The sequence below is a fragment of the Hypanus sabinus genome, unplaced genomic scaffold, assembly GCF_030144855.1.
Source record: "Hypanus sabinus isolate sHypSab1 unplaced genomic scaffold, sHypSab1.hap1 scaffold_47, whole genome shotgun sequence".
Lineage (NCBI taxonomy): Eukaryota > Metazoa > Chordata > Chondrichthyes > Myliobatiformes > Dasyatidae > Hypanus > Hypanus sabinus.
Window position 1 is genome coordinate 764,127 of NW_026781341.1, and position 27,474 is coordinate 791,600.

Sequence of the window (27,474 nt, forward strand, 5' to 3'; positions counted from 1 at the left end):
AGAGAGACAGGAGACGGTACAAATCCCCAATGTTTATCAGTAACACAATTACTGAGCACATTAATGTTCTGTGTCAGACACCCAGTGACTGTAAACACAATCTCCCACAGTCTGGTACTTACCACAGTTTCTGTATTTTACACTCCTGGTTCCTCAGAGCCGCAGACACCAGTTTAACTCCTGAATCTCTCAGTTCATTGTCAGTCAGGTTCAGCTCCGTCAGTGATGGGTTTGTACTGAGAGCGGAGGCGAGATCCTTGGCACCAGAATCTGTGAGCTTGACATTGTCCAGCCTGGAGATGAGAGAGAGTGAGGGTGAAGGACACAGAGAGACAAGAGATGATACAAATCCCCAGTGTTCATCAGTAACACAATTACTGATCACATTAATGTTCAGTGCCAGACATCCAGTGAGTGTAAACACAATCTCCCACTGTCTGGTACTTACCACATTTTCTGTATTTTACACTCCGGGTTCATCAGAGCCGCAGACACCAGATTCACTCCTAAATCTCCCAGGTCATTAAGCCCAAGTCTAAACACAAAATGACAGATTGATGAACAAAGTGATTCAAACCGTGGGTCTGAGGGGATTTCTCTCACTCGGATATTTCAGGAAACATTAAACACTTCAGTAAATCACTGATTGGAGTTCCCATCACTGCCAATGTCCATCACTGCCCAGCTCCAGTGTATTTACCGAATGTCAGAATTTAGTCCCATAGTGAGGAAAATTTGTAAGTGGGAAAGTGTCAATGGGATATATTGGAAGTGAACCCACCTATCCCACAAAGGGATAGGAAAATCTTGCAGGAGGAAGGTGATTGAGGAAGAATTATCCCACAGAAGGACGGAGGAGGGGTCTCAATAGAGGGAGGACGGGGATGAGAGGTCCCACAGCAGGGAAAAGATAATCCCACAAGACAAAAGGATGCAGAAATAGATTGCCCACAATCGGGAGAGGAGATCCGCCCATGGGGTCTGGGTATCTAGTAATCAGCACAGTCACACAGGTGGACTGATCGTGATAGTCGCACACGGGGAAGGGCAGGGGAGGACAATCTCACAATGGTATTTCTTTCCCTCACTGGGACAGTCTGCTGACGGTCTCTTGTCCCTCACTGGGAAGGGGGTGTGAATCTCTGACCCACCTGCTGCAGTCAGTGTCGGTCTGGGTGTCAGTAACAGTGAGAAAGAACATTGTCAATGGACGTGTCACAGGCAGTGATAAACACGGCCATTCCTGTTATTTACTACCATTAAACCAATGGTCGTTGTTCACTGATCTGATGAACTCTCCAGAATCTGTTCACAAGGAACTACAGAACACTCCCGTTCTTGGGGAATTACTGACCGATCCCCTGGGCATTTGTCACAATTGCTCACTGTCTGATTTACCAGATTTACCCAATTCCCTTCACATTGAAATAACAGAATGGAACAGTTTCACAGTTCAGAGTGAGAGATAAATAACACTACCGCAACTCCAGGCACTTGTGCAGCCCGGGTACCAGCTGCTGGATTCCTTCACACTGAATGTGGCAGTTCTCCAGGTCGAGGTGTTTTATTGTATCACAGTGTCCGATGACATGAGACAGGACCGCGCAGTCAATCGGGGTCAGTGGCATTCCACTGAATGAAAGTGTTTCCACAGATCCCAGTGCGGCCTGAGCCAGTCCACGATTCTGAGACTCAAACAGGTAGTGCAATGTGTTCAGGAGGCTCCTTTTACCAGCTTCACTACATGTGTTTCCACTCTGACGTTTAACCTCCTCCCTCATCCAGTCAATCACTCGGTAGGTTGTTTGATGTAGAGGTGGACACAGAAACTCCTCTAGGCCCCAAGCTGTCATTGGGGAGGAGAGACCAGCAACAAAACGGAGAAATACCTCAAATCGCCCATCTGTCATGTTCTGGGCTTCAGTGAGTAATATCAGGATATCCCCGGGATGGGGATTCAGGAATTGTGCGACTGCAGCTACAAACTCTTGGATGGTGAGGTGCGGGAATGTGTACACCACGCTCCGGGCAGAATCCTCTCTCTCCAAAAGCTCCATCAGGAACCCGGATAGGAACTGGGAAGGCTGCAGATTGTACTTGATCAAATCTCGATCTGTGAACACAATCTTCTTCTCGGACACTCCTCTGAAGGCCAACTGACCAACTCTGAGTAACACATCACGGGGGTTCTCAATCTCACGGCCGTGGTTTTTCAGGATGTTGTAAATATAGTAGGAGTACAGTTGGGTGATGGTCTTGGGAACTCGCTGCGGGTCCCTGACTCTTTGTGTGAAGAAGGGGCCCAGTGCCAGAGCGAGGATCCAGCAGTAGGAGGGGTTGTAGCTCATGGTGTACAGGATCTCGTTCTCCTTCACGTGTTTGAAAACAGCTTCCGCCACAGTCTGATCTTTAAAATGTCTGATGAAATATTCCTTCCGTTCCTCATCAGTAAATCCCAGGATTTCAGCCCAGATACTGATCTCTGCCTTTTCCAATAAATGTAACGCAGTCGGACGGGTGGTCACCAGCACTGAACACCCTGGGAGCAGCTTGCCCTGGATTAAACTGTACACAATGTCAGACACCTTGCACTTGAATTCAGGATCTGTGCCTGTGGGCTGAGGTTCTGTGTCTCTCTGACTGTCAGCAAAATCAATTTTGTCTTTGAATTCATCCAAACCATCGAATATCAAGAGCAATCCCTCTGGGTTCTTCCAGATCTCTCTCAGGAAATTCCCAAAGTAAGGATACTGATCCAGGATCAGTTCCCTCAGGTTTATTCTGCAGTTAATGGAGTTTAAATCTCGGAATTTGAAACTGAAGACAAACTGGAACTGTTGGTATATTTTCCCCGTGGCCCAGTCATGTACAATCTTTTGTACCATTGTTGTTTTCCCGATCCCCGCGACTCCGGCTACTGCTGCCAAAATCGCAGATGTGGATTTATTCCGTGAAAATCTTCTCAGGAACAACTGATCACTCCGGAGTATTTCCAGCTGGTCACACAGATGTTTGTGTCTCCACTCCTCGTGGTCTCTGCCTCTTGCCAGCAGCTCATGTTCCACCAGTCTCCGGTCTCGAACAGTAGTAATCACCGTGAGCTCAGCGTATCGATCAACCAGCTGGAAAACCTTCACCTTCTCCCTCATCAGGATCGTGTTCACTCTCAGTGTTTCAGGTTGTTCCCGCAGACTCTCCTTGTGTTTCTGCTGAAGTTCTTCCATGGAAACAGACAGTGGACAAACGGTTAGATGCCTCAGCTCAGAACTCAGTATTTAAGTACACAAGAGTTAGCTCAAAGGTATTGTACTAATTGATGTTTGTAAAGTCAATTAACAGACCCCAATCTGGACAGAGGCGCCTGGTCCAGATAAACACCAGATCATCACATTTCCACATTAACTGTGCTTTGAAGGTGTGTATTACCCTGGTAGTTTACTGACCCCCGACTGTCCCGTGCTGGACAAACTCCCACTTCTGTCACAGCTGTCATTGTTCCTGAGGAAGAACGTTGAAAGCCCAATGTGGATGTGGCATATGGGGATAGAGAAGAGTCCCACCGTGACTGATTCAAAATACAAAGTATATTTTTTCACTGGCACGTGCACTGTGTGTGGGGGATGCTGGGGGAGAAAATGTCAGTGTGTTGTTCAGGAGATTGAGAAAGTCAGCATTTTGACACAGAACACAGACAATCCCCCCCCCCAATCCATCATCACAGACGCTGCTCAGCTCACTTTCCTCCAGAAAATGGCTTGAGACGGCAGATCTGCAGTCACGTGTCTCTGAAAGAGTATGTGTTAAAATACTCAACAGATTCAAAATAAATAAGCATAAAAGAGAAGGAAATAATTGTTATTCCAGATCTGATGTAGCACAAAAAAACGCGAAGAAAAACACAATAAACATAAATATATACGGTAAAGGAGTCACTCTGACGTCCGGTGGTTCTGACAGAAAATTTTCAAACCGTGCTGGTGGTCGGGTGGGTTTTTTTTTGTTGTGGAGGGGTGGCTTAGTCATTAGAAGTGTTGATCAGTCTTACTGCTTGGGGAAAGTAACTGATTTTGTGTAGCAAGGACGAGGCTGGGGACGAACCCCAGTGCACGGAGGCAGAGTCATGAGGCGTTAGCACCATCGCGAACAGGGAACCGGTATCCAGGAGAGTCTTTACACGGAGACAAGGTTTACATAGACTATCCAGGAAATGGTGCGGAGCTTGCTACTGACAGCCCTAAGGAATCAAGAAACGAGGTTTACTCACACTAGAGCCGACCAACGAACTGGAAAAGCATGGTTGTGACGCAGGAGTTTTATCCCATGTTCTTTAATGGGAACCAGGTGTGCTGTAATTAGCAGAACTGGGAATGATTGGAAATCAGACGAGGGGATTAAGGCACAATTAAAGAGGTAATAGCAAGATGGGAAATTGCCAGACAGGACAATGCCATTTTGAGTCTGGTGGTCCTGCTGTGGATGGAACGTAGCTTCCTCCCTCATGGGAGAGCGGCAAACAGCCCATAGGCAGGAAAGGAGGGATTCTTCTTGAGGCTCCTGTCCCTTTTCTGGAACCTTTCTGTATATACGACCCTGACGAAAGGTAGGCTATGGGTGCCGGTGATGCGTTGGGCAGTTTTGACTGCCCGTTGCAGAGGCCTCCAGTCCGCCGCTGTTATGCAGCGTGTTGGCCTGCCCTCTGCAGCACAGCTGAACAAGGACGGGAGTGTAGATGTGAGTACAGGTCAGACAACGTCTGTGGAAAGCGGAGAAATGGGAGATGCTACTGGTCTGTAACAGGTTGGTTGGTGAAGAAGAGAGCAGAGATGGAGGAATTTTGATGGTCCAGGATTTCAGCTGTCGCAGGTTCTGCATGGAACAGCACAGAAATAGGACCTCCAGCTCATAACACTGGTGCCAGCCTGATGTCCCCATAAACTCATCCCACCTATCTCCGGAGCTATGGACATGGATATCAAGATCCCTCCAGACATAGAATATAGAACAGTACAGGCCCTTCGGCCCACAATGTTGTGCCGACCCTTAAACCCTGCCTCCCATATAATCCCCACACGTTAATTTCCTCTATATACTTGTTTAGTAGTCTCTTAAATTTCACTAGTATATCTGCCTCCACTACTGACTCAAGCGGTGCATTCCACACACCAGCCACTTTCTGAGTAAAAACTCCTTCCTGTAATATCCCCCTTGAACTTCTCTCCCCTTACCTTAAAGCCATGTCCTCCTGTACTGAGCAGTGGTGCCCTGAGGAAGAGGCGCTGGCTCTCCACTCTATCTATTCCTCTTGTATACCTCTATCATGTCTCCTCTCATCCTCCTTCTCTCCAATCAGTAAAGCCCTAGCTCTCTTAATCTCTGATCATAATCCATACTCTCTATACCAGGCAGTATCCTGGTAAATATCCTCTGTACCCTTTCCAATGCTACCACATCTTTCCTATAGTGAGGCGAGTAGAACTGGACACAGTACTCCAAGAGTGGTCTAACTAGAGTTTTATAGAGCTGCATCATTACATAGCGACTCTTAAACTCTATCCCTCAACTTATGAAAGCTAACACACAATAAGCTTTCTTAACTACCCTATCTACCTGTGAGACAACTTTCACGGATCTGTGGACATGTACCACCAGATCCCTCTGCTCCTCCACCCTACCATGTATCCTGCCATTTACTTTGTTCTCTGCCTTGGAGTTTGTCCTTCCAAACTGTACCTCCTCATACTTCTCCGAGTTGAACTCCATCTACCACTATGACATCTCCCATCAAAATCCACAGATGCTGCCGTCACTGACTTTAATCCCCTTTGGAACATGCCGGACAAATTCTTCTCAGCTAACATTTAATCATGCCAGTTGGAGATTTGTCCAACAAGAGTTTCTCCCAATCTAACCCTTTGCCATTATATCTGCTTTCCCCCAAGTTACTTTTCCCACACCGAATACTGCACACCCCACTCTTGGCAGTCTGGAGGATCAGAGGGAATTTGTGGTCCGAGTCCAGAGGACTCTCAAAGCTGCTACACAAGTTGACTCTGGGTAAGAAGGCATACAGTGTATTGGCCTTCATCAACCTGGGATTGAGTTTAGCAGCTGAGAGGTAATGTTGCAGCTATATAGGACCGTGGTCAGACCCCACTTGGAGTACTGTTCTTAGTTCTGGTCGCCTCACTACAGGTAGAATGTGGAAACCATAGAAAGAGTGCAGGGGAGATTTACAAGGATGTTGCCTGGATTGTGGAGCATGCCTTATGAGAATGGGTTGAATGAACTTGGACTTTTTTTCCTTGGAGCGACGGAGTAAGAGAGGTGAACTTATAGAGGTGTATAAAATGATGCGAGGTATTGGTCGTGTGGATAGTCAGAAGATTTTTGTTTCCAGGGCTGAAAAATGGCTAGCACAAGAGGATACATTTTAAGGTTGTTAGGAGTGCTGAACAGACCTGATGGAAATGGGGTGCAGAGTTAACCATCCCCGCCCCCCTTTGAGAGCTATGGACCATTACTATTGATATGCTGCTAATGAGAGAGAGATGAAGCACAGAGGCAGAGACATCTGCTACAGATAAGAGAGAGGGAGAGAGAGACATAATTGATTTATGTATTATGGCTTCTTCCAGGATTATTTACCTTTCGCTACAAGGAAGTTACTTTGCTCGTTAACGTTCCTAAGGAGACAGCAGGAGTGGCCTGATTTGATGGACATTGTCATTTTGAGCTGATGAATGGCTGATACCCCGTCAGTGGGGATAAAAGACAGGTGTGGGGAGACACCCCTCAGACAGACCAGTGGACACTGACCGAGTGTTGTGCACCTACAGGAAGGTGAAGGCTTCGAGGACCGAATCAGGACATCAGTCAACAAAGCTCACAGAGTGACGGCAGGGCCGGTGGGGACTTGTGTGTGTGTCCACTCATGCCAGAGTGACGAGTCCACCACAGAAGAACGGTCTGACCGAGAACGGAGGTTCATAACCGAATGACCACAATGGTGCAATGGTATCAGAATACAACAGAAGGTTTGCTGGCTGCAGCTGCTCAATCTCTTGCTTGCTCTTTCTCTCTCTCCAACAATTACAACACAACAACCGCAACTACCTCAGCACACATGAACTGAACTGAACTTTATATTCTTCAATGACAATTCATTTACCCCTAGACATTGAGCTTGTTTACTATTATTGATTATTATTCCTACACTCCTATGTTTATTATTGCTAACCTGTTTTATATATATATATTTGTATTTTTGATATTGTATTGCTTTTTTTTACGAAAACCTTTAGTTTTCGGTAACACCAGACACCAAGGGATTCTTCTATTTCTGCTGGTCTGTAAACCCAGTTAAAGGGTACGTAACAAGGTGCTTGGAAGTATGTACAGAGGTGATGTCAGGGGTAGGTTTTTTACGCAGAGAGTGGTCACTGTGTGGAATGGGCTGCCGGTGACGGTGGTGGAGGTGGATATAACAGGGTCTTTTAAGAAACTCCTGGATAGATACATGGAGCTCAGAAAAATAGAGGGCTATGGGTAACACTAGGTAATTTCTAAAATAATTACATGTACGGCACAGAATTGTGGGCCGAAGAGCCTGTACTGACCTGTATGTCTTCTACGTTTCTAAAAGCTGCAGACCTCTCCTTATTCATAAATTTGTGAACAGGAGTTGTGTTCACTGTTACCAAAGGTGCCACCACTGGAACCTGAGCAACTTGTAGGCTTTCATCCAAATAGCAGCTGCAGTATGTCCTCTCCTCTAGTTCACACGTTACACACATTATTCTCTGACCACATCCCACCACCAGAGATTCCTAAAATATTCTTGCCGTAAGGAACACAAGGCAGAAAATGTAATGCCATCATCAACACTGGGAAAGTTAAAATTACTTACTACAACAAACTTGCTTCTTTTGCTTTTTTCCAGAATTTGCCGATATATTAGTTCCTCTATCTCATGATGACTACTGGGAGATGCTTAGTAAACAACCCATCAGTGATTGTATCTGTCCTATTGTTGTGCTCTCACCATGTTGCCCCAGGCTTGAAATCCCCAGTATGCCCTTTCTGAGTGCAGCTATGAAATTCCCCAGATCAGTTATTAAACCACCCCAACCAGTTTACTTCACCCTTAAAACTGAAATATCGGAATTCTGGAATATCGAACTGCCAATTCTGTCTCTCTCGATCAAGTCTTCATATAGGCCGCAACCTCACACTTCCATGTGCTGATCCTCTCTCGAGGACCAACTACTTGATACACAATACACTCTCCACTGAACTAACATCTTCAGAACCAACCATCCCATCATATTCATTTGCATGACCCAGCCGGCCTTACAACGAGGTTTATTAGCTTAATCTGTATCTTCCGTCAACCCGGCTATGCAGGAGAAAATGTAGCTGGGCAAGAGTTTGGATTGTCAGTGGGAGAATATTCTGGACATAAAGACTGTGGATCTCAGTTATGGAGAGGGATGGCGATGTCCCGAGTATTGAGGTCCTGAATTAGTGGAGGACAGATGTCAATGCACGACAGGGTCTGGATGAGTTGTGGAAACAGTTAATTGCAGTTACACTACAACTGAACACAAACTTTTGAAAGGATGTGTAAAAGTATGTTAGGACTCTGCCAAGTGTGTGAAGGATTACACAGAGTTTGAAAGACCTGTCAGGAGTGTGCAGGATCTCAACATGTCAGGACTCTTCCAAGGATGTGTGTGGGATCTCACAGTGTGTCAGGACCCTGTCACGTTGTGTGGGGTCTCATGGCGTGTCATGACGCTGCTAGGGATGTGTGGGGTCTCACAGTGTGTCAGGACCCCGTTAGGTATGTGTAGGCCCTCACAAGGTGTCAGGACCCTGCTGCGAGAGTGTGGGCAAACTACTCAATATAATTTGAGTGAGATAGGAAAACATTGAATCAGGAAGAGAATCTTTCGTTTACAGAACTGGGTGTGGGAATGTCACTGCCGTGTCTGTTTCCTCGGCAAACAGCATGAAGAGCAGTGAAGAACAAGTTTGCAGGCTAATTGCCGCAATCCCTCAACCCTCGGTTTCCCTGTCAGAATTCCCATCTCTCACCCTTCCACAGTGTCCATCACACAAAGCGGCACACATGAATTTCAGCTTCTGTGGACTCAGCTGAATTCATATGCTGCTTTGGGGTTGAACAGAGCAGTTGGGTGTTACCTGATTTTCTTATTAAATTATCCTTTTTATTCTGTGATGAGAACTTCAATGGACTCATAATTCTAAAAATGATGACCTGTAGGATCTGAGGGAGTTTAGAAAAGAAATTTAGGATGTACCGGGGGTTGGGTGTATGTAGGGAAATGATTTCACCTTTCGGAGTAAGACTCCTCAAATGACCCTCTTCTCCAGTCTAACCCCGGTGGAGGGATCTGTAGTTGCAGGACCCAGAGAGCAGTGATCCCTTTCAGCAAACTCACCAACTCTCTGCGTTGTTCCTCATGCTGTCCTGTGAAAACTCTCCCTCCAGCAAATATTTTTCCCTGTGTCTCACTGTGCGCTGTGTCACGGTGGAACATTTACCTGGTCAAATCCCCGAGGCTCAACAACGACATGGTCCTACACAACATCAACCTTCGGTGGAAACAGCGGTTTCTTCACTTACCTTTCAGCTCCCTGGGAATCTCCGGTAAGGGTTGATGGACCGGTACACAACCTGTTCAGATTTAAACAATTTGACACGTTTCAATTCCTCAAATTATAAGTACGTAATGTTTGATTCCAAAATTAAATTAATCTCTGATACTATCATACCATGTTCCTGTATTTCTTTCAGTATTTTGTCCAACTTTGGGACACCAATCCGCATTTTCACAAAGGTTTCCCACATCACCCTCCGGGCGCGGGAGCCTTTCTCCATCACCAGGCTCAGGAGGAGTTTAGAACTATCCGCCCACTCTCCCTTATCAGCGAGATCAGAGATTTTCTGTGAAGAGTAACGTTGAACATATTGGGGACTGACAGATTCACACAGAGAATGAGTAGTAAATGATGTGCTCTGTAACGGGATCGCACTGAGCAGTCACCCGGACGGGTGCTGATCCTGTCTGGACATGGACTGTACATTCTGAGTGCAGAGCACACGGAGGGACATTCACCGTGAACCTGGTCCACCAGTCTGTGAGATCCTGGCTGGTCTGTACCCGCTTCATTGACGTGGCTCCAAATACATAAATAATTCCTCACTGGATTTCACGTGTAAAACAGAAATCAGAAAATAATGAGCACAGATGAATAAAGACGTCAGGAGGGTTTTTATAACAGACAGAGCAGTCTTGGAGAGTTGCGGAAAAGATGATGTGATTCATCTCCTCAGTCCGCCAGTGTCCAACATGACAGTGGATTACCGGCTGACACCTGATGCCTTTCCTTTGCCTTTTCCAGTGGAGGGTTATTCAGTGATCACACATTACAACATGGCAATATTCCCCGATTCACACGTTTGCAGCGACAGATTGTAAAACAATCATCTCCACCCAGAACAGAACACACTCGAGCTCCTGTGGCACCCACTGATAATGTCCCGGTTCTCACTGACATCCTTCTGTCACGCTGCACAGTTTTCCGAAACCCAAACCTCCTGTCATATTTCCATTTAATACTCTAAGCCCACACAACTGTTACCTGCTCAACTCACTCTGAACATTGAGCAGCCACCCACCAGTCCGCTGGGTCTTTTCACCCCTTTCTATCACTGGTTCAGATTCACATGTTTGTGATTGCAGGTACAGTATTTATTTCCCAGTCATTCTTTTATCTAATTTAATATCCGATGAGTGAGAGTTATGACACCCATCAGTCCTGTGATGTGTGAAAATTCAAACCCATTCTCCCTCCCACTCACCCGATGTTCCTCTCCACTGAACTGATTCTCGGCCGTTAACGCCAGGCTCACTCCGGACACCCCTCCTTCCATCGCCTGCTCCAGCCTGTCCCGGTAGAAGTCCGTCAACTGCAGCAGCTGGAAATCGTTCCAGCTTGCCAGGAGCTCGGTGATCTCTGAGCTTGGACCTGTGGGGAAAATGGGGAGCATTAAAGAAGTTATTGACCCCATAATGGGCAGTATCTTTCTCTCTGGAATCTAAAGATCACCAAAAACTGCCCAAAATAAATACTGTATATGTTATTGTCCAGTCGGTGAAGTCCCCGTCCCGGTTCACGGTCCGGTCCGTGGAATCCGGACTCTGGGTCTTCCAGCTGTCCCTTCTTTCAGTGGGGCTTAATCATAGGCACCTGATGCTCGATCTGGTTACTGGGAATTATGTGGCCCAGGTTTCGAGCGTTGGGGCTGGTTCGTCTTATCCGTCTCCACGGTTGCTGCCTGACCGGCTGAGTTCTGCCAATATTTTGTGTGTCTTTTTATTGCCCAAAACTTTCAGCATCTGCAGAATGTCTTGTCTTGTCTTCTGGAGTAACTCGCTATTTTAATGTGCATCACAATCTGTTAGATGAGCAGGAGCAGACAGTAACTCTACTCCTTCCACGTGTGACTGTATTTCCCCCAGAGATGTCAACTCTCTCTCTCTCATCTCTCTGCTCACAAATACTTCGTAAATTGTTGATATTGAATTAAACCCAGGCACAGAATCAGCAGAGTATTTAAAAATTTAAATACTTCGCCAACATACCCCGGTTCTTTCCCGATGTTGACGCCACTGGATCTTCTCCACTGCTCGAAACTTGATCCATTTTGTGGAGAGGTTTTTTCAGTTTTTTCTGCTCTGTGACAAAAAAAAATAACAGGAGGGTCAAACATTATTTGGGTATAAAGGAAAACACTGTTTTGTTTTTAAACGGAGGCAAACAGTTCCAATCATCTTGGGCCAATCCACTGAAGCCTTGACGTGGCCGGATCCACCTGAACCAATCCACCCACAGTCACACAATGTCCATTTCCGCTCTACATGCATTGTACAATGGGCCAGGATTTTCTGGGGTATCTACACGCTATATGGCAGGCAATTCCGTTTTAGGAACCAATCTTGTGTCTTGGAATGGGAGTGATGTGTCAAGATTTCTTTGAGCATATCACCTGGCTATTATCAGATAGTTACATGGCCCCTTGTAAAACACAATCCACACATCCAAAACAGCATCTGGTGAAAAATATTTAAAATAAATAAAACAAAGTGCTGGAATTATTCAACATGTTAATATTTCAGGTGGAAGACCCTGTATCAGAGCTGAACCTATATGTAGGAGCCATGTATCTGCTCTCTATCAGCATTGTATTCTGCATTGCATATGAATGATTTTTTTTTTGTTTCACAGTCTGTTCCAAAACACTCCGTGCTCTCCCATTCACCATCCCAGCCCCACCCTGGACTGACTGTCCAAATGCACCAACTTTCACTTGTTCAAGTTGAAAACCATTCGCCATTACTCAGACCATTTTCATAAACAACCAACGCAGACTGGGAGACCATTTTGCTGAACACCTATGCTCTGTCCGCCAGAGAAAGCAGGATCTCCCAGTGGCCACACATTTTAATTCCACGTCCCATTCCCATTCTGATATGTCTATCCATGGCCTCCTCTACTGTCAAGATGAAGAGACACTCAGGTTGCAGGAACAACACCTTATATACCAGCTGGGTAACCTCCAACCTGATGGCATGAACGTTGACTTCTCTAACTTTCGTTAATACCCCTCCTCCCCTTCTTACCCCATTCCTGATTTACTTACTTTCACCCCTCCCTTTCTTGTTTTCTCTTTGCAGATCACTCTGCCTGTTGTTTATCTCCCTCTGGTTCTCCCCTCCCATCCCATGATCCCTTCTCCAGCTCAGTATCCCTTTTGCCAATCACCCCTTCAGCTCTTAGCTTCACCCCACCCCCTCCGCTCCTCTCCTATTATTTCGCATTTGCCCTCACCCTCCTACTTTCAAATCTCTTACTATCTTTCTGTTCAGTTAGTCCTGACGAACGGTCTCTACACAAAATGTCCACAATGCTTCTTCCTATAGATGCTGCCTGGCCTGCTGCATTCCACCGGCATTGTGTGTGTGTTGCTTGAATTTCCAGCATCTGCAGATTTCCTCGTGTTTGCTTCATAACTAATCAAGTTGCCTTTCAAATTCATTGTGACCTGTTGCAATATCAACCAGACTCCCAAATTTAGTATCAAACTTGCTAGCCGTGCCATGTATATCCCTATAAAAATCAATGGCATGAATAATGAATTACAGAGGTCTGGACACTGACACACTCATCCCACTTGTCACAGGCCTCCTTTCGCTAAAACCGTCTTCAATCATCTCCCTCTGCTTCTTGTCCTGGAGCCCGGTGTGAATCCCATCGCCAGCTCCCCGTGAATCCCACGTGACCGAACCTTCCCGATCAGCTGCCATTCAGGAACTTGTTACAGACTTCACCAAAGTTCAGACAAACAACATCACTGCGCAACTTCACCCAACTCCCTAGTTAACTCTTAAATAATCTCCAAAATACTTGACTGATATGATGTCCTAGTGGGCAATTTAGACGGTGATCTTCCGATAACCAATGTCCAACATCCCTGGATTTCAGCTTCACCGCAGACTGAGAAAATTCCGATCCCAGCTGTCGAATTACCAACCTGGACAGAAGCCCGTATACTGCCAGTTCCATATCCTCAGACTCACCAGCCCAATATCATCACCCATACAAAGATGCTTTGGTGCCGGCAATTTGCCGTGACTAAGGCGGAATTGGAACCTAATGACACACTGCCGGGGCCGGTGCTCAGGCTGGTTCCCCGGTCTGTATAGAGGATGCGGATACACTTCAGCCGGACCCCAGCAGCTAAACCGAGCACATTTGATCACAATCTTCCTGCTGTGTGGGATTTTGCCCAGCACAATTTGTTGCCATGTTTCCCACAGAGTAGCAGGAAAAAACGTTCCTAATGTAATATTACAAAATTGAAAATGCTGGAAACTCAGTACATCAAGCTACATCTCTGAAAGGAGAAATGGTGGAAGACCCAATAACTGAAATGGGTCTGTTATAGGTGCTGTCGTTCTGCTGGGCATTTCCATTATTTTCCTCTTCTTACATTAAATTTCCTACAACTATAGCTTTACTCCACCTCTTCATTTTAATATACAGATCGTAACTGATTGCCACCCTGAACTGTAAAAGCCACCCCACCCAGTTTGTTCGTTCTGAGTTTATTCAGACCCTGATGTAACACATCCCATACAGTCAATACTCACAGCATCCTTTCCTTCCACTATCACTCTGTTGTATTTGCCCCTGAGGCCACTGTCTCTACCCTGCCAGGTGATGATTACAGAGCGATAAACATGTGCATCTCTTCTTACAGCTCTGCCGGGTTCCTACCCTGGAAACGGAGGAAATGGCTCTCTGAATTTAACCAAAAAGGAAATAGCAAACTCAACATCAAATGCTATGGATTCCATTATGACAAAGATTAACACTGCAGCCATTTTGTAACAGGGAAGGAAAATTGTAATGGCTGCTTTTCTCCCCGCCACAAACTCTATTCGATTAAAACTCTGGTATTCCTAGAGATCTAAAAAACCTATCCTGGAAAAGGTGCAAAACAAAACAAAACTTCACAATGAAGACAAAGTTTGGAAGAAAGATTACTGAAATATCTCACTGGGATACAGTCCAAAAATTGTTTAAAAAAGATAGTTGATATATATCATTGAGGTAGTGGCATGCAGACTGGACAGTGTTTGAACAAGATGGTTGATATATATCATTGAGGTGGTTGGATACATTCTGGACAGAGTTTGAACAAGATGGTTGATATATATAATTGAGGTGATGGCATACAGACTGGACAGAGTTTGAACAAGATGGTTGATATATATTATTGAGGTAGTGGCATACAGACTGGACAGAGGTTGAACAAGCTGGTTGATATATATCATTGAGGTGGTGGGATACGGACTGGACAGAGGTTGAACAAGATGGTTGATATATATCATTGAGGTGATGGCATACAGACTGGACAGAGGTTGAAAAAGCTGGTTGATATATATCATGAGGTGGTGGGATACGGACTGGACAGGTTGAACAAGATGGGCAGGGAATGAACAGATGGAACCAGGTGGGAGAATAAATCAAGTGCACTCTCTGATGGTCGTCCAGTAATACAGATACTGAAATAATAGTACACGCTAATAGGTGTAAAGGGGATTTCTTCTTTTTTCTTTGTTTCTGTGTATGTAATCAAAAGTGCTTCTTTTGTTTTGTTAACTAGCAGGAATGCTTCTTTGTTGCGAGAGAGTGCTGGGAGAATTGTATTCCTTTGTGATCCAAAAGGGGATTAATGTTCTTTCTTCTGAGTCTGTAAGCTTTTGTTGACGGGCTTTTGGGGAGATCGGCGCGAGGGGGTTGAAAGAGAGGACGCGATGCTGTAAGCTGGGCGAGGAACGGACCCCAAGCGGGGGGGGTCCGAGGCCAGGAGGTACTCCGAGGAGGGGGGATGAAGCTAGATGTGCTTTGTTGACCACTCGGAGGGTCCTGAGCTGCGAGTCGAGGAGTTCGGAGGGTCCTGAGCTGCGAGTCGAGGAGTTCGGAGGGGATCGAATGGTGGACAGAAGACTTCAGTAATTGAGCTCCAACGGCTGTGCACGAAGTGGTTTGGACTTTGACAAGTTTGGCGCCTTTTCTTTATTTTTTCTCTTCATGTATACTGTATCGTTATTAATCACTTAGTTATAGTAACCTTTATAAATTGTACTCATTTAATCGCATATGGTGTACTGTCTATTTTTGGGTGAGGCGGGGACATCACACAGCATCCACACCAGCTGATTACCCAGTTTGGCTGGGCCGAAGGCTGCTCCCCCTAGACGAGAACGAGCTGAGCGAGCCTGAGGCGACCTGGGGGTTACATTGATAACAAAGCCAAAACAAGCAATGAGATCTTCGGTATATGTCCTTTTCCACTCTACAAGCTTTATCAATGCTCCGCAGAAAGTATCCGGCTTGTGGACATGTAAGACACAGTTTCTTTTATCAGTCTCTCCCTTTTCCGACTTAAACTCAGAAATTTCAACTTTATTCAGTCGGATCCTGTAGAGCGATAGTTATAGTTATGTCTAACCTAAGAAGCTCTAAAAAGAATCCCGACGTCGGTAACGGTAAGCTTAAGAAGGCCAAGGAGACTTCAGAGGAGCCAACCAGGGTAAATAGATTAGAGTCTCAGATCAGCTATACCGCTGCTGATATAACTCAACTAAAAGAAAGATTTCTCCCTTTGGAGGAAAAAAATGACTCTGAGCATTGATCTTCAAGAGGTTAGTCGAAATGCGGCTGATATTTCTTCTCGTTTGGAAAATGCTCAACAACGGATCCTGGATTTGGAGGCTCGCTCTCCTCGGAACAATATTCAAATTGTTGGATTAAAAGAGAAATCAGTATCTGCCGACACACTGGATTATTTTGCTAACATGTTTCAATCTTTATTTCCGGAGGCTTTCCCGCAACCCCAGGAGATCGAAATGGCTCAGAGAATCGGCTCCTTAAAATCCTTGGGTCAAAGTAAAGACCGGCATGTGGTTGTGCATTTTCTTCATTTCAGAGACAAAGACCGCATTATTAAGCTGGCTCGAAAACAAAGGTTGTTTCAATTGCAAAGCTCTGAAATTCACTTCTTCCAAGATTTTTCACATGAAGTTGTTCAGTAACGTTCTGGATTCACTGCTGTAAGGCGTACGGCTTATCAAAGACAGTTGTATCCATCTGTTCAATCCCCAGCTAAATTAAGGCTTTTCGTCAAAAATTCTGGGGTTTGTCTTTTTGATGATGCAGCTGAAGCATTGCGTTTTATTAATTCTCTCCCTGATGAGTCCGAAACCTAAAGCTGAATGATTTACAACAGTTTGGTTGCCTTACGATGTAAGGAGTGATGAAATCGGAAGATTTGATGGCTATAGAAAGTCTTTACCTGAAAATGTACTTTTATCTCTGAAATAGATTGGTTTTGTGGTTTTAACCTTAGTAGTCATCGTGAGGAAACTGTTGAAAGACAGTAGATAACTTTGAACCATCTAGATTTTTTTTCTTTTTTTTTTGCTTCATATGCTTTTGTTAAGAACTTTTAAGTAATTATCTGGGTTTCTTTATGCTTTCAAGATGGATTTGATATTTTAAAGATGATGATTGTTTTTGTTCTGAGCAAATACTTCAAGATTTTTTTGGACTTGCTTTTTCTCCTTATCTAATATTATGTAGGCTATTTTCAAAACTGAAGGTCATATCTAATGACTGTTTTCTTTTGCTCGGTTAAAATGAACTGTATATCGAATGTAATGAGTTCTATATCCGGGAGAGGGCGCCAGAGGTTACGTTTTTCATTTTTATCTTTTATTCAGGCAGATGGAGTTTATAATTGCATTTTATGCATTCTTTGCGGCTTACGTCAATTGATATCGACTTATTTCTAGGCTTTGTATTTTGGGTGTTCTTTATTTTTCCTTTTTCCTTTTCTTATTTTTATCCCCATTATGGAATTCCGGAGCGTACACAAATGATTATTATTGTTGTTTATCTCCGCCATTCTCGACTACCTTATCCTGACATGCGTCTAACTACATCTTCAGATATAAAGTTTCATGATGATATTTAAATAGTTAAACATTTTAAATTGGAATCATCCTATTAAGTGCAAGAAAACATTTAAAGCTATTAATCGATTCCAACCTGATATAATCTTTGCACAAGAGACACATATCAGGTTATGTGTTATAAACCGCTCTTTTAAATTTTGGGAGGGTCCTCAGTTTCAGGCAAGTTCTCAAAGTAAAATTAGAGGTGTTTCTATTTTTATTGATTCCAATATTCATTTCAACCAGGAAGATATTACAGCTGATATTAATGGTAGATTTTTGATTCTTAAAGGAAAAAGTTACAACAGGAAAATGGTTTTGGTTAATATATATGGACCAAATGTTGATGATCCCTCATTTTTAAAGCTGTTTTAGCTGTATTACCTGATCTAAATATACTATTAATGGGTGGTGATTTTAATACTTGTTTAAATCCTCTAATGGATAAGTCATCACCCAAACATCAACTACCTAATCATTTTGCATCACTTATTAATTCCTTATTTTTATTCCTTATTTAATTCCTTTTTAATAGATTATGGCATAATTGAAACTTGGAAACATATGCATTCTAGTGATAGAGAATGTTCCTTCTTTTCACATGTTCATAATAAATATTCGAGGATCTGTTAACTCTGATCACGCCCCTTTAGACCTAATATTTGAACTGAAAGATGTTGCTTCTACAAGACCACTATGGCATTTTCCAGAACATTTGTTACACAGTTCAGAATTTGTTGAGTTTATTGAAACTCAGATAAAAGGTTGTTTTTCTCTTTACTAATACAGGAAATATTTCAAAGTTAGTGATTTGGGATACACTAAAAGCTTATTTATATAGTCAGATTATTTCGTATACAGCTAAACTGAATAAACAGACAAAATGGAAGAATTTGTTGGAAGAATTTACAATTTACTATTACAACGGGACAAGCATCCTTTACTTAAGATTAAACAGGATTGGGAGAAGGAACTCAATTTGACTTTCATATGGGAGGATTGCACACAGATTCTGAAGCTGGTTAACTCTTCTTCGATCTCTGCTAGTCATTCACTGATTCCATTTAAAATTGTAAATCGTTACCATTTGACGAAGGAGAGACTTTCCAAAATATTTCCCAACGTTGACAAGTATTGTGATAGATGTAAAACTGAGATAGCTACATCGACACACATGTTCTGTTCACGTTCTACATTTAAACAGTTTTGGAAGTCAGTTTTTTTGACAATTTCTAAAGCACTCAGAATCAATTTACAACCTAATAAATTGACTGTGCTTTTTGGAATAATTCCTCAAAATATCCATGGTATTTCTGTATCTGACCAACATGTTATTGCGTTTGTTACATTGATAGCTAGGAGAGCCATTTTGCTGAAATGGAAGGATATATCAGCTCCTACCTTGTCACAATGGTTCTCTCAAATGATGCTGTGTCTTAGCTTGGAGAAAATTAGAAGTCGAACCTTTGAACCTTTATATGATTTTGAGAAGAGAAGGATCTCATTTGCTCGTTATTGTCATTTTAGTTAACTGATAGATTTCCTCCATGGTCTAAATGTATTTTTTGATACCTCTTATATTCTTGTTGGTGGTTTGATGTTTATTTTTAGAAGCTTTTTGTATGACGCATGGCTCCAGGTTTGCACCCCCAATGTGTTTCTTTTTTACCCTCACTTTTCTTACTTAGTAGGGTTTTTTTTATTCACAAAAATTTTCAACCCTAAGATAATTTCTTCTTTTATGAGGCATTGTAAGTGTTACTTCGAAGTACTTGTGCTATTCTTGAAAAAAATTATGAAAATATTTGAAAAGAAAAAAATGGAATTAGATAAAACTTCTAAACAAATTAAAGATTTAGATAACATCAATGCAACCTCTCCAAATATTGATTTGTTTAAAAGAAGAGTGGAATTACAATCGCAATATAATTTATTATTAACTTATCCTATTGAAGGATATTTGCTTAAATTGAAAGTCAGTTTATATTTTTGGAGATAAAAATAAGGACAGCTAAAAGACAAATTTTAAAGATTCATAAAGATAATAGGGATATAAGTAAGTAACCATGAAAACATTAATAATACTTTTCTGGATTTTTATTCTGATCTTTATAAATCTCAATTTCCTGCAGATTCCTCAAAAATGAATGTTTTTTTTTTTACATACGATTAAATTTCCTCAAATTACTGTTGAAGATCAACAGATGCCTGATGCTCCAAGTACTGAGCATGAAATTCAGAAAGCTATGCTGTCCAAACAATCATTTAAAGCTCCTGGACTTGATGGTTATTTGGTAGTTCTAATAGGGTGTCCCTCTAATCTGAAGTAGGATCACCTGCTTGTAGACAATCCCACCAGAGGAACCATCATCTCTGCATCCACTCTATCAAGTCTTTTCACTATTCGATAGGGTTTAGTAAGGTCACTCCTCATTGTCCTGAATTCCAGTGAATACAGGCGCAGAGCCATGAAGCACTGTTCATATGACAAGCCATTCAATCGTCGAATAATTTCCATGAACAGCCTTTGAACCCTGTACAGTTACAGCACATTGCCTTCGAAGATAAGAGGTCGATCCTGAACCGTGTCTACGCCCACCTGGACAAGCCGGCGAGCACTGTGAGGGTCATGTTTTTTGACTTCTCCAGTGCGTTCAACACCGTCCGCCCTGCTCTGCTGGGTGAGAAGCTGACAGTGATGCAGGCGGATGCTTCCCTGGTGTCATGGATTATTGATTACCTGACTAGCAGACCACAGTACATGCGCTTGCAACACTGTATATCAGAAAGAGTGGTCAGCAGCACTGGGGCTCCACAGGGGACTGTCCTGTCTCCCTTTCTCTTCAATGTATGCACTTTGGACTTCAACTGCAACACAGAGTCTTGCCATCTTCAGAGGTTTTCTGATGACTCTGCCATAGTTGGATGCATCAGCAAGGGAGATGAAGCTGAGTACAGGTCTACGGTGGGAAACTTTGTCACATGGTGCGAGTGGAATCATCTGCAGCTTAATGTGAAAAAGACAAAGGAGCTGGTGGTGGACCTGAGGAGGGCTAAGGCACCGGTGACCCCTGTTTCCATCCAAAGGGTCAGTGTGGACATGGTGGTGGATTACAAATACCTGGGGATATGAATTGACAATAAACTGGACTGGTCAAAGAACACTGAGGCCGTCTACAAGAAGGGTTACAGCCGTCTCTACTTCCTGAGGAAACTGAGATCCTTTAACATCTGCCGGACGAATCTGAGGATGTTCTTTGAGGCTGTGGTGACCAGTGCTATCATGTTTGCTGTTGTGCGCTGGGGCAGCAGGCTGAGGGTTGCAGACACCAACAGAATCAGCAAACTCATTCGTAACGCCAGTGCTGTTGTGCGGGTGGAACTGGACTGTTTGATGGTGAAATCTGAAAAGAGGATGCTGTCCAAGTTGCAAGCCATCTTGGACAATGACTACCATCCACTCCGTAATGTACTGGTTAGGCACAGGAGTACATTCAGCCAGAGAATCATTCCACCGAGATGTAACACTGAGCGTCACAGGAAGTCATTCCTACCTGTGGCCATCAAACTTTACAACTCCTCCCTCAGAGTGTCAGACACCCTGAGCCAATAGGCTGGTCCTGGACCTATTTCCACTTGGCATGATTAACTTATTATTATTTAATTATTTATGGATTTATATTGCTATATTTCTACATTATTCTTGGTTGGTGCGGCTGTAACGAAACCCAATTTCCCTCGGGATTAATAAAGTATGTCTGTCTGTCTCTCTGTCTGTCTGTCAACGTGCTCAGAATACTCCAGTGCTTTATAAAGTTTCAATATTACATCCTTGCATATTACATTCTAGGCGTCATCAGATGAATGCTAACATTGCATTTGCCTTCGTCATCACTTACTCAACCTTCAAAGCAATTTTTAGGGAATCCTGCACAAGGACCACCATGTCACTTTGCACGTCCGTTTTCTTTTGTATTTCAAAAATAGCTAAACCTTTCATTTTATCTACTAAAGTGCGTGACCATACAATTCTCAAAATTGTATTAAAAACAATATATTAAAAGCAATATATTAATTTACAGTTATATTAAAAGCCAGAGGATAGTGAGGGATAAAATTGGCCCCTTAGAGAATCAGAGTGGTCAGCTGTGTGTGGAGCCGAGGGAGATGGGAGAGATTTTGAACAATTTCTTCTCTTCGGTATTCACTAAGGAGAAGGACATTGAATTGTGTAAGGTGTGGGAAACAAGTAAGGACGTTATGGAACCTATGACAATTGGTGGAAGTACTGGTGCTTTTAAGACATTTAAAAGTGGATAAAGCTCCGGATCCTGACAGGATATTCCCCAGGAACTTGAGGGAAGTTTGTGCTGAAATAGCAAGAGCTCTGACGGAGATCTTTAAGATGTCATTAGAAACGGGGATTGTGCCGGAGGATTGACGTATTGCTCACGTGGTTCCATTGTTTAAAAAGGGTTCTAGAAGTAAGCCTAGTAATTATAGACCTGTCAGTTTGACATCAGTGTTGGGTAAATTAATGCAAATTATTCTTAGAGATAGTATTAATAATTATCTGGATAGACAGGATCTGATTAGGAGTAGCCAGCATGGATTTGTGCGTGGAAGGTCATGTTTGACAAACCTTATTGAGTTTTTTGAAGAAGTTACGAGGAATGTTGACGAGGGTAAGGCAGTGGATGTAGTCTATATGGACTTCAGCAAAGCCTTTGACAAAGTTCCACATGGAAGGTTAGTTAAGAAGGTTCAGTCGTTAGGTATTAATGCTGGAGTAATAAAATGGATTCAACAGTGGCTAGATGGGAGATGCCAGAGAGTAGTGGTGGATAGTTGTTTATCGGGATGGAGTCCGGTGACTAGCGGGGTGCCTCAGGGATCTGTTTTGGGCCCAATGTTGTTTGTAATATACATAAATGATCTGGATGATGGGGTGGTAAATTGGATTAGTAAGTATGTCGATGATACTAAGGTAGGAGGTGTTGTGGATAATGAGGTTGGTTTTCAAAGCTTGCAGGGAGATTTATGCCGGTTAGAAGAATGGGCTGAACGTTGGCAGATGGAGTTTAATGCTGAGAAGTGTAAGGTTCTACATTTTGGCAGGAATAATCCAAATAGAACATACGGGATAAATGGTAGGGCATTGAGGAATGCAGAAGAACAGAGAGATCTAGGAATAACAGTGCATAGATCCCTGAAGGTGGAGTCTCATGTAGATAGGGTGGTGAAGAAGTCTTTTGGAATGCTGGCCTTTATAAATCAAACCATTGTGTACAGAAGTTGGGATGTAATGTTAAAATTGTACAAGGCATTGGTAAGGCCAAATTTAGAATATTGTGTACAGTTCTGGTCTCCGAATTACAGGAAAGATATCAATAAATTAGAGAGAGTGCAGAGACGATTTACTAGGATGTTACCTGGGTTTCAGCACTTAAGTTACAGAGAAAGGCTGAACAAGTTAGGTCTCTATTCATTGGAGCGTAGAAGGTTGAGGGGGGATTTGATCGAGGTATTTAAAATTTTGAGAGGGATGGAGAGAGTTGACGTGAATAGGTTGTTTCCATTGAGAGTACGGGAGATTCAAACGAGACATGATTTGAGATTTAGGGTGCAGAAGTTTAAGGGAAACACGAGGGGGTATTTCTTTACTTAGAGAGTGATAGCTGTGTGGAATGAGCTTCCTGTAGAAGTAGTAGAGGCCAGTTCAGTTGTGTCATTTAAGGTATAATTGGATAGGTATATGGACAGGAAAGGAGTGGAGGGTATGGGCTGAGTGCGGGTAGGTGGGACTAGGTGAGATTAAGAGTTCGGCACGGACTAGGAGGGCCGAGATGGCCTGTTTCCGTGCTGTGATTGTTATATGGTTATATGGCATTCCGTTTCTTTGCCCAGTTTCCTAATCTATGTCCTTCTGTATCCTTTCTAATACCTCAAGACCACATGCCCCTCCACCTATCTTCACTCCGTCTGCAAACCTTGCAACAAATCCATCAACTCCATCTCCCAAATCTTGAACATAGAGCGTAAAATGGAATCGGTCCCAACACAGATCCCTGTGTAATATCACTTGTAACTGGGAGCAATACAGAAAAGGTTTCTTGTATCCCCACGCTTTACCCCTTTATAAATCAACTACCACATTATCCTTGACATATTCTTTCTTGTAATACCATGATTTCGTAGCTTGTTTAGCAACCTTATGTGTTGCAGCGTAACAAAGACCTTCTGAAAATCCAAATACACAATATCAACAGTTTCTCCTTTGTCTATTATGCTTGTAATTTCTTCATCCAGAAACTCCATCAGATTTGTCAGGCAAGACTCTTCAAGTGCCCTGGGATGACATCCTTAATTATCAACTCCTGTATCTTCCCAAACACTGAGGTCAGACAAACTGGCATATGGGTTTTCTTCTGCCCCATTCCTTTCTTGAAGAATGAAGTGACATTCGAAATTTTCCAGTCTCCCGGAACCATTACAGAAGCTAAGAATTCTTGAAAGAACATTATTAATGTCTCACAAGCTCTTTAGCGACCACTTTTAGAATTCTGGGGTACACGCCATCCAGTCCAGGTGACATAGCGAACTTCAGACCTTTCAGATACTAAAGAAATCTCTCTCTAGTTATCGTAACTTCACACACTTCATGCACGCTGACACCTGGAACTTCCAGTATACTGCTAGTGCCTTCCTCAATAAAGACTGGTGTAAAATATTGATTCAGTTCGGCCGCCATTACATGTCCCACTTTACTACCTCTCCAGTGTCTTTTTCCAATGTTCTGATATCCAGTCGTGCCGCTCTTTTGGACTTTATATATATGAAGAAATGTTTAGTAACATCTGTAATATTATTGATTCATTCCCCTTGGTATTTCACCTTTACATTTTTAATGACTTTTTGTTGCCTTCTGTTCGTTTTTACAACCTTACCAATCCTCCATCTTACCACAAATTGTTGCTCCACTGTGATCTCTTTTCCAGTCACTTCTGGCTAATTCCTCTCTCATGCTTCTATAGTTCACCTTACACCACTGTAATATCGATACGTCTGTCTTTAGCTTCTCCTTCTGCAATTACTATTTGACTCCCACTATCTGACAGACAGGGGGCAGTGAGAGAGGCTTTCCAAACACGGATTGAACACTAAACCCCAGTCCATATTTACTGCTGCAAACTCGGAACAGCCCACTAACTCACAGCCTCTCACGCTGAGGGAAGGAAAGGCAACTCACTTTCTTCTTTGCTTCCAAAGGAACTGCAGAACCAAACATCTGACCACAGAACATAAATACTAACTCATCACTTCATACGCCCGGACAGCTTGATCAATAGTCCATTATATCTGGGTCAAAACCCATGTGATAGCCCGGGACCCGAATTCACGGGGTACCAATCTACCCCGAGAGATTCGCACATCTTCGCACGTCTCACATAGAATTCCACGCGACCCATTCCTATATGTCCAAAACGTTTACTTTATTGGGGAAGGAGGGACGTCCAGTGCCATCTGTAGTTGTAATAAGCTCAGACGAACGCCAAACACCACACATACTATATTCCTGGATCCCCACCACAGGATTATAACCCATGGCCCAGGACTCATCGCTGCCACGGATGAACTTCAGAGTCTCAGCTATTCCCAGTTTAAAAATTAACACTTTTGAACCAACCCGTGACAGATCAGTAACCAGAGGAAGCTTTGTCTGGACGGGGATCGGAGATGAATTCCCGGCCTGGGGTCACAACATGGGGGGAGGAGAGAAATGTGCTTGGGCTGGGGGGTGGGGGAGGTGTGTGGGAGGGGTTATAGTTCCATCTGCTGAAGGGGGCTCTTTTTTACCCTGAAGAATATACCTCTGTGTTTGGAAAGGACCTGAGAATATAGTAACCCATCACTCTCCTGGTACTGCCCATCACCTCCGCTTTGCTCTGGGTTACGGTCTGCCTGCCTGGTCAACCCCTTCCTCGGCAAATCTCTGGGATATCTCACAAAATGCTGGAGGTACTCAGCAGGTCAGGCAGCATCTATGGAAGAGAATAAACAATCAACGACTGGGGCCAAGGCCCTTCATCGGACTGAAAATGAGGGGACAGAAATTCTAGATATTGTTACATTACTTTCTATGCTGTGTGGTCCTGATCCAAAACGTCAAATGTTTATTCCTCTCCTTGGATGCTGCCTGACCTGCTGAGTTCTGCCAATATTTTCTGTGTCTTTTTGTTGCCCAAAACTTTCAGCATCTGCAGAAGGTCTTGTCTTCTGGAGTAACTTTCTATTTTAATGTGCATCACAATCTGCTCGAGGAGCAGGAGCAGACAGTAAATATTCTCCTTCCACATGTGACTGTGTTTCCCCCAGAGGTGTTAACTCTCTCTCTGATCTCTCTGCTTATTTTTCACAAATATTTTGTGAATTGCCGGTATTGAGTTAAACCCAGACGCAGAGTCAGCAGAGTATTTATAAATTAAAATACATCGCCAACATACCCGGGTCCTTTCTTGATGTTGACGCCACTGGAACTTTTCCACTGCTGAAACATTGACCCATTTTGAGGACAGGTGAAATTAGTTTTTGTAGTTCTGTAACAAAAAAAAAAATAACAGGAGGGTCAAACATTCATTGGGTATAAAGTAAAACACTGTTTTGTTTTTAAACTGAGGCAAACACTTCCAAACATCTTGGGCCTGTCCACTGAAGCCTTGACATGGCCGGATCCACCTGCACCCATCCACCCACAGTCACACAATGTCCATTTCCGATCTCTCCATGGATTGTACACTGGACCAGGAATTTCCAGGGTATCTACTCGCTATATGGCAGGAAGTTCACTTTTAGGAATCAATTTTGTGTCTTGGTCTGGGAGTGATGTGTCAAGATGTTTTTGAGCATATCACCTGGCTATTATCGGATAGTTACATGGTCCCTTGTTAAACACAATGTAGGCGCCACACATCCAAAGCAGCATCTGGTAAAAAATCTTTAAAATAATAAAAGTGCTGAAATTATTCAACAAGACAGAGAGTATGTTAATATTTCAGGTGGACGAACCTGTATCAGAGCTGTGCCTGTGTGCATGTATCTGTTCTCTATCAGCATTGTCTTCTGCATTGTGTATTTATGATGCTTTTTTATGGTAACAAGTCGCATCAGTCGGTGTTTGGTAAACTATGTGAGTTACATATTTGTGCTTTGTTCTGTGCGGTACACAGCTGGGGATTGACGGATGTCGTATCTTTTATTATTATCCATTCAAATACGTTGAACTAAATGTTGGCTACACTTCAGTTTAATTGTTTCGCGTTTGTATGCTTGCTAATTGCTAATAAAGAATCGAATACACATCACCGTTGTTGCCAGTACTGAAAGAAGAAGCGGAACATGCTATGAACAAAATGCGAAAGGGTCAATCATCCGGACCAGATCACATTCTGGTTGAACTGTATGAAGCGCTGAAGGATTTTGGTGCAGAGTAATTAAAAACCTTATTGAATAGAATATACAACAGTGGCAAAGTACCAGATCTTTTAAAGACAATGTTCATTACACTGCCAAAAAAAACAGGTGCAATGGAGTGTGGGCAATACAGAAAAATTAGTTTAATGAGCCAACTCACAAAAATTCTACTTAGAATCATCATGCAAAGAATAAGAAACAAAATTATACCAGAGATCAAAAAAGAACTGAGCAGCTTTGTCGAAGACAAAGGAAAATCAAACGCCACTTATATTCTCAGGAATATTATCGAAATACCAATAGAAGTACAACAAGATTTATACTTCTGCTTCTTTGATGACACAAAAGCCTTTGACACAGTGAAACACCAGGTAATCTTGGAAATGCTTAG

At 43.1% G+C, this 27,474-nt stretch overlaps 1 protein-coding gene across 1 annotated transcript in view; it reads right to left on the reverse strand.

Annotated features, from left to right (window-relative positions):
- Nucleotides 1-26,205, reverse strand: part of LOC132389061 (NACHT, LRR and PYD domains-containing protein 3-like) — a 37,864-nt gene extending 11,659 nt beyond the window's left edge. Inside the window, exons 1-8 of the mRNA XM_059961474.1 lie at nucleotides 26,117-26,205; nucleotides 11,673-11,765; nucleotides 10,889-11,055; nucleotides 9,799-9,970; nucleotides 9,650-9,700; nucleotides 1,480-3,217; nucleotides 449-535; nucleotides 123-293 (exon numbers count right to left, since the gene is read on the reverse strand). Of these exons, the coding sequence (XP_059817457.1) occupies nucleotides 123-293; nucleotides 449-535; nucleotides 1,480-3,217; nucleotides 9,650-9,700; nucleotides 9,799-9,970; nucleotides 10,889-11,055; nucleotides 11,673-11,765; nucleotides 26,117-26,177 (2,540 nt within the window). The 5' untranslated portion in view covers nucleotides 26,178-26,205. The remainder of the gene's footprint in view (nucleotides 1-122; nucleotides 294-448; nucleotides 536-1,479; nucleotides 3,218-9,649; nucleotides 9,701-9,798; nucleotides 9,971-10,888; nucleotides 11,056-11,672; nucleotides 11,766-26,116) is intronic.
- Nucleotides 26,206-27,474: the final 1,269 nt, after the last annotated feature.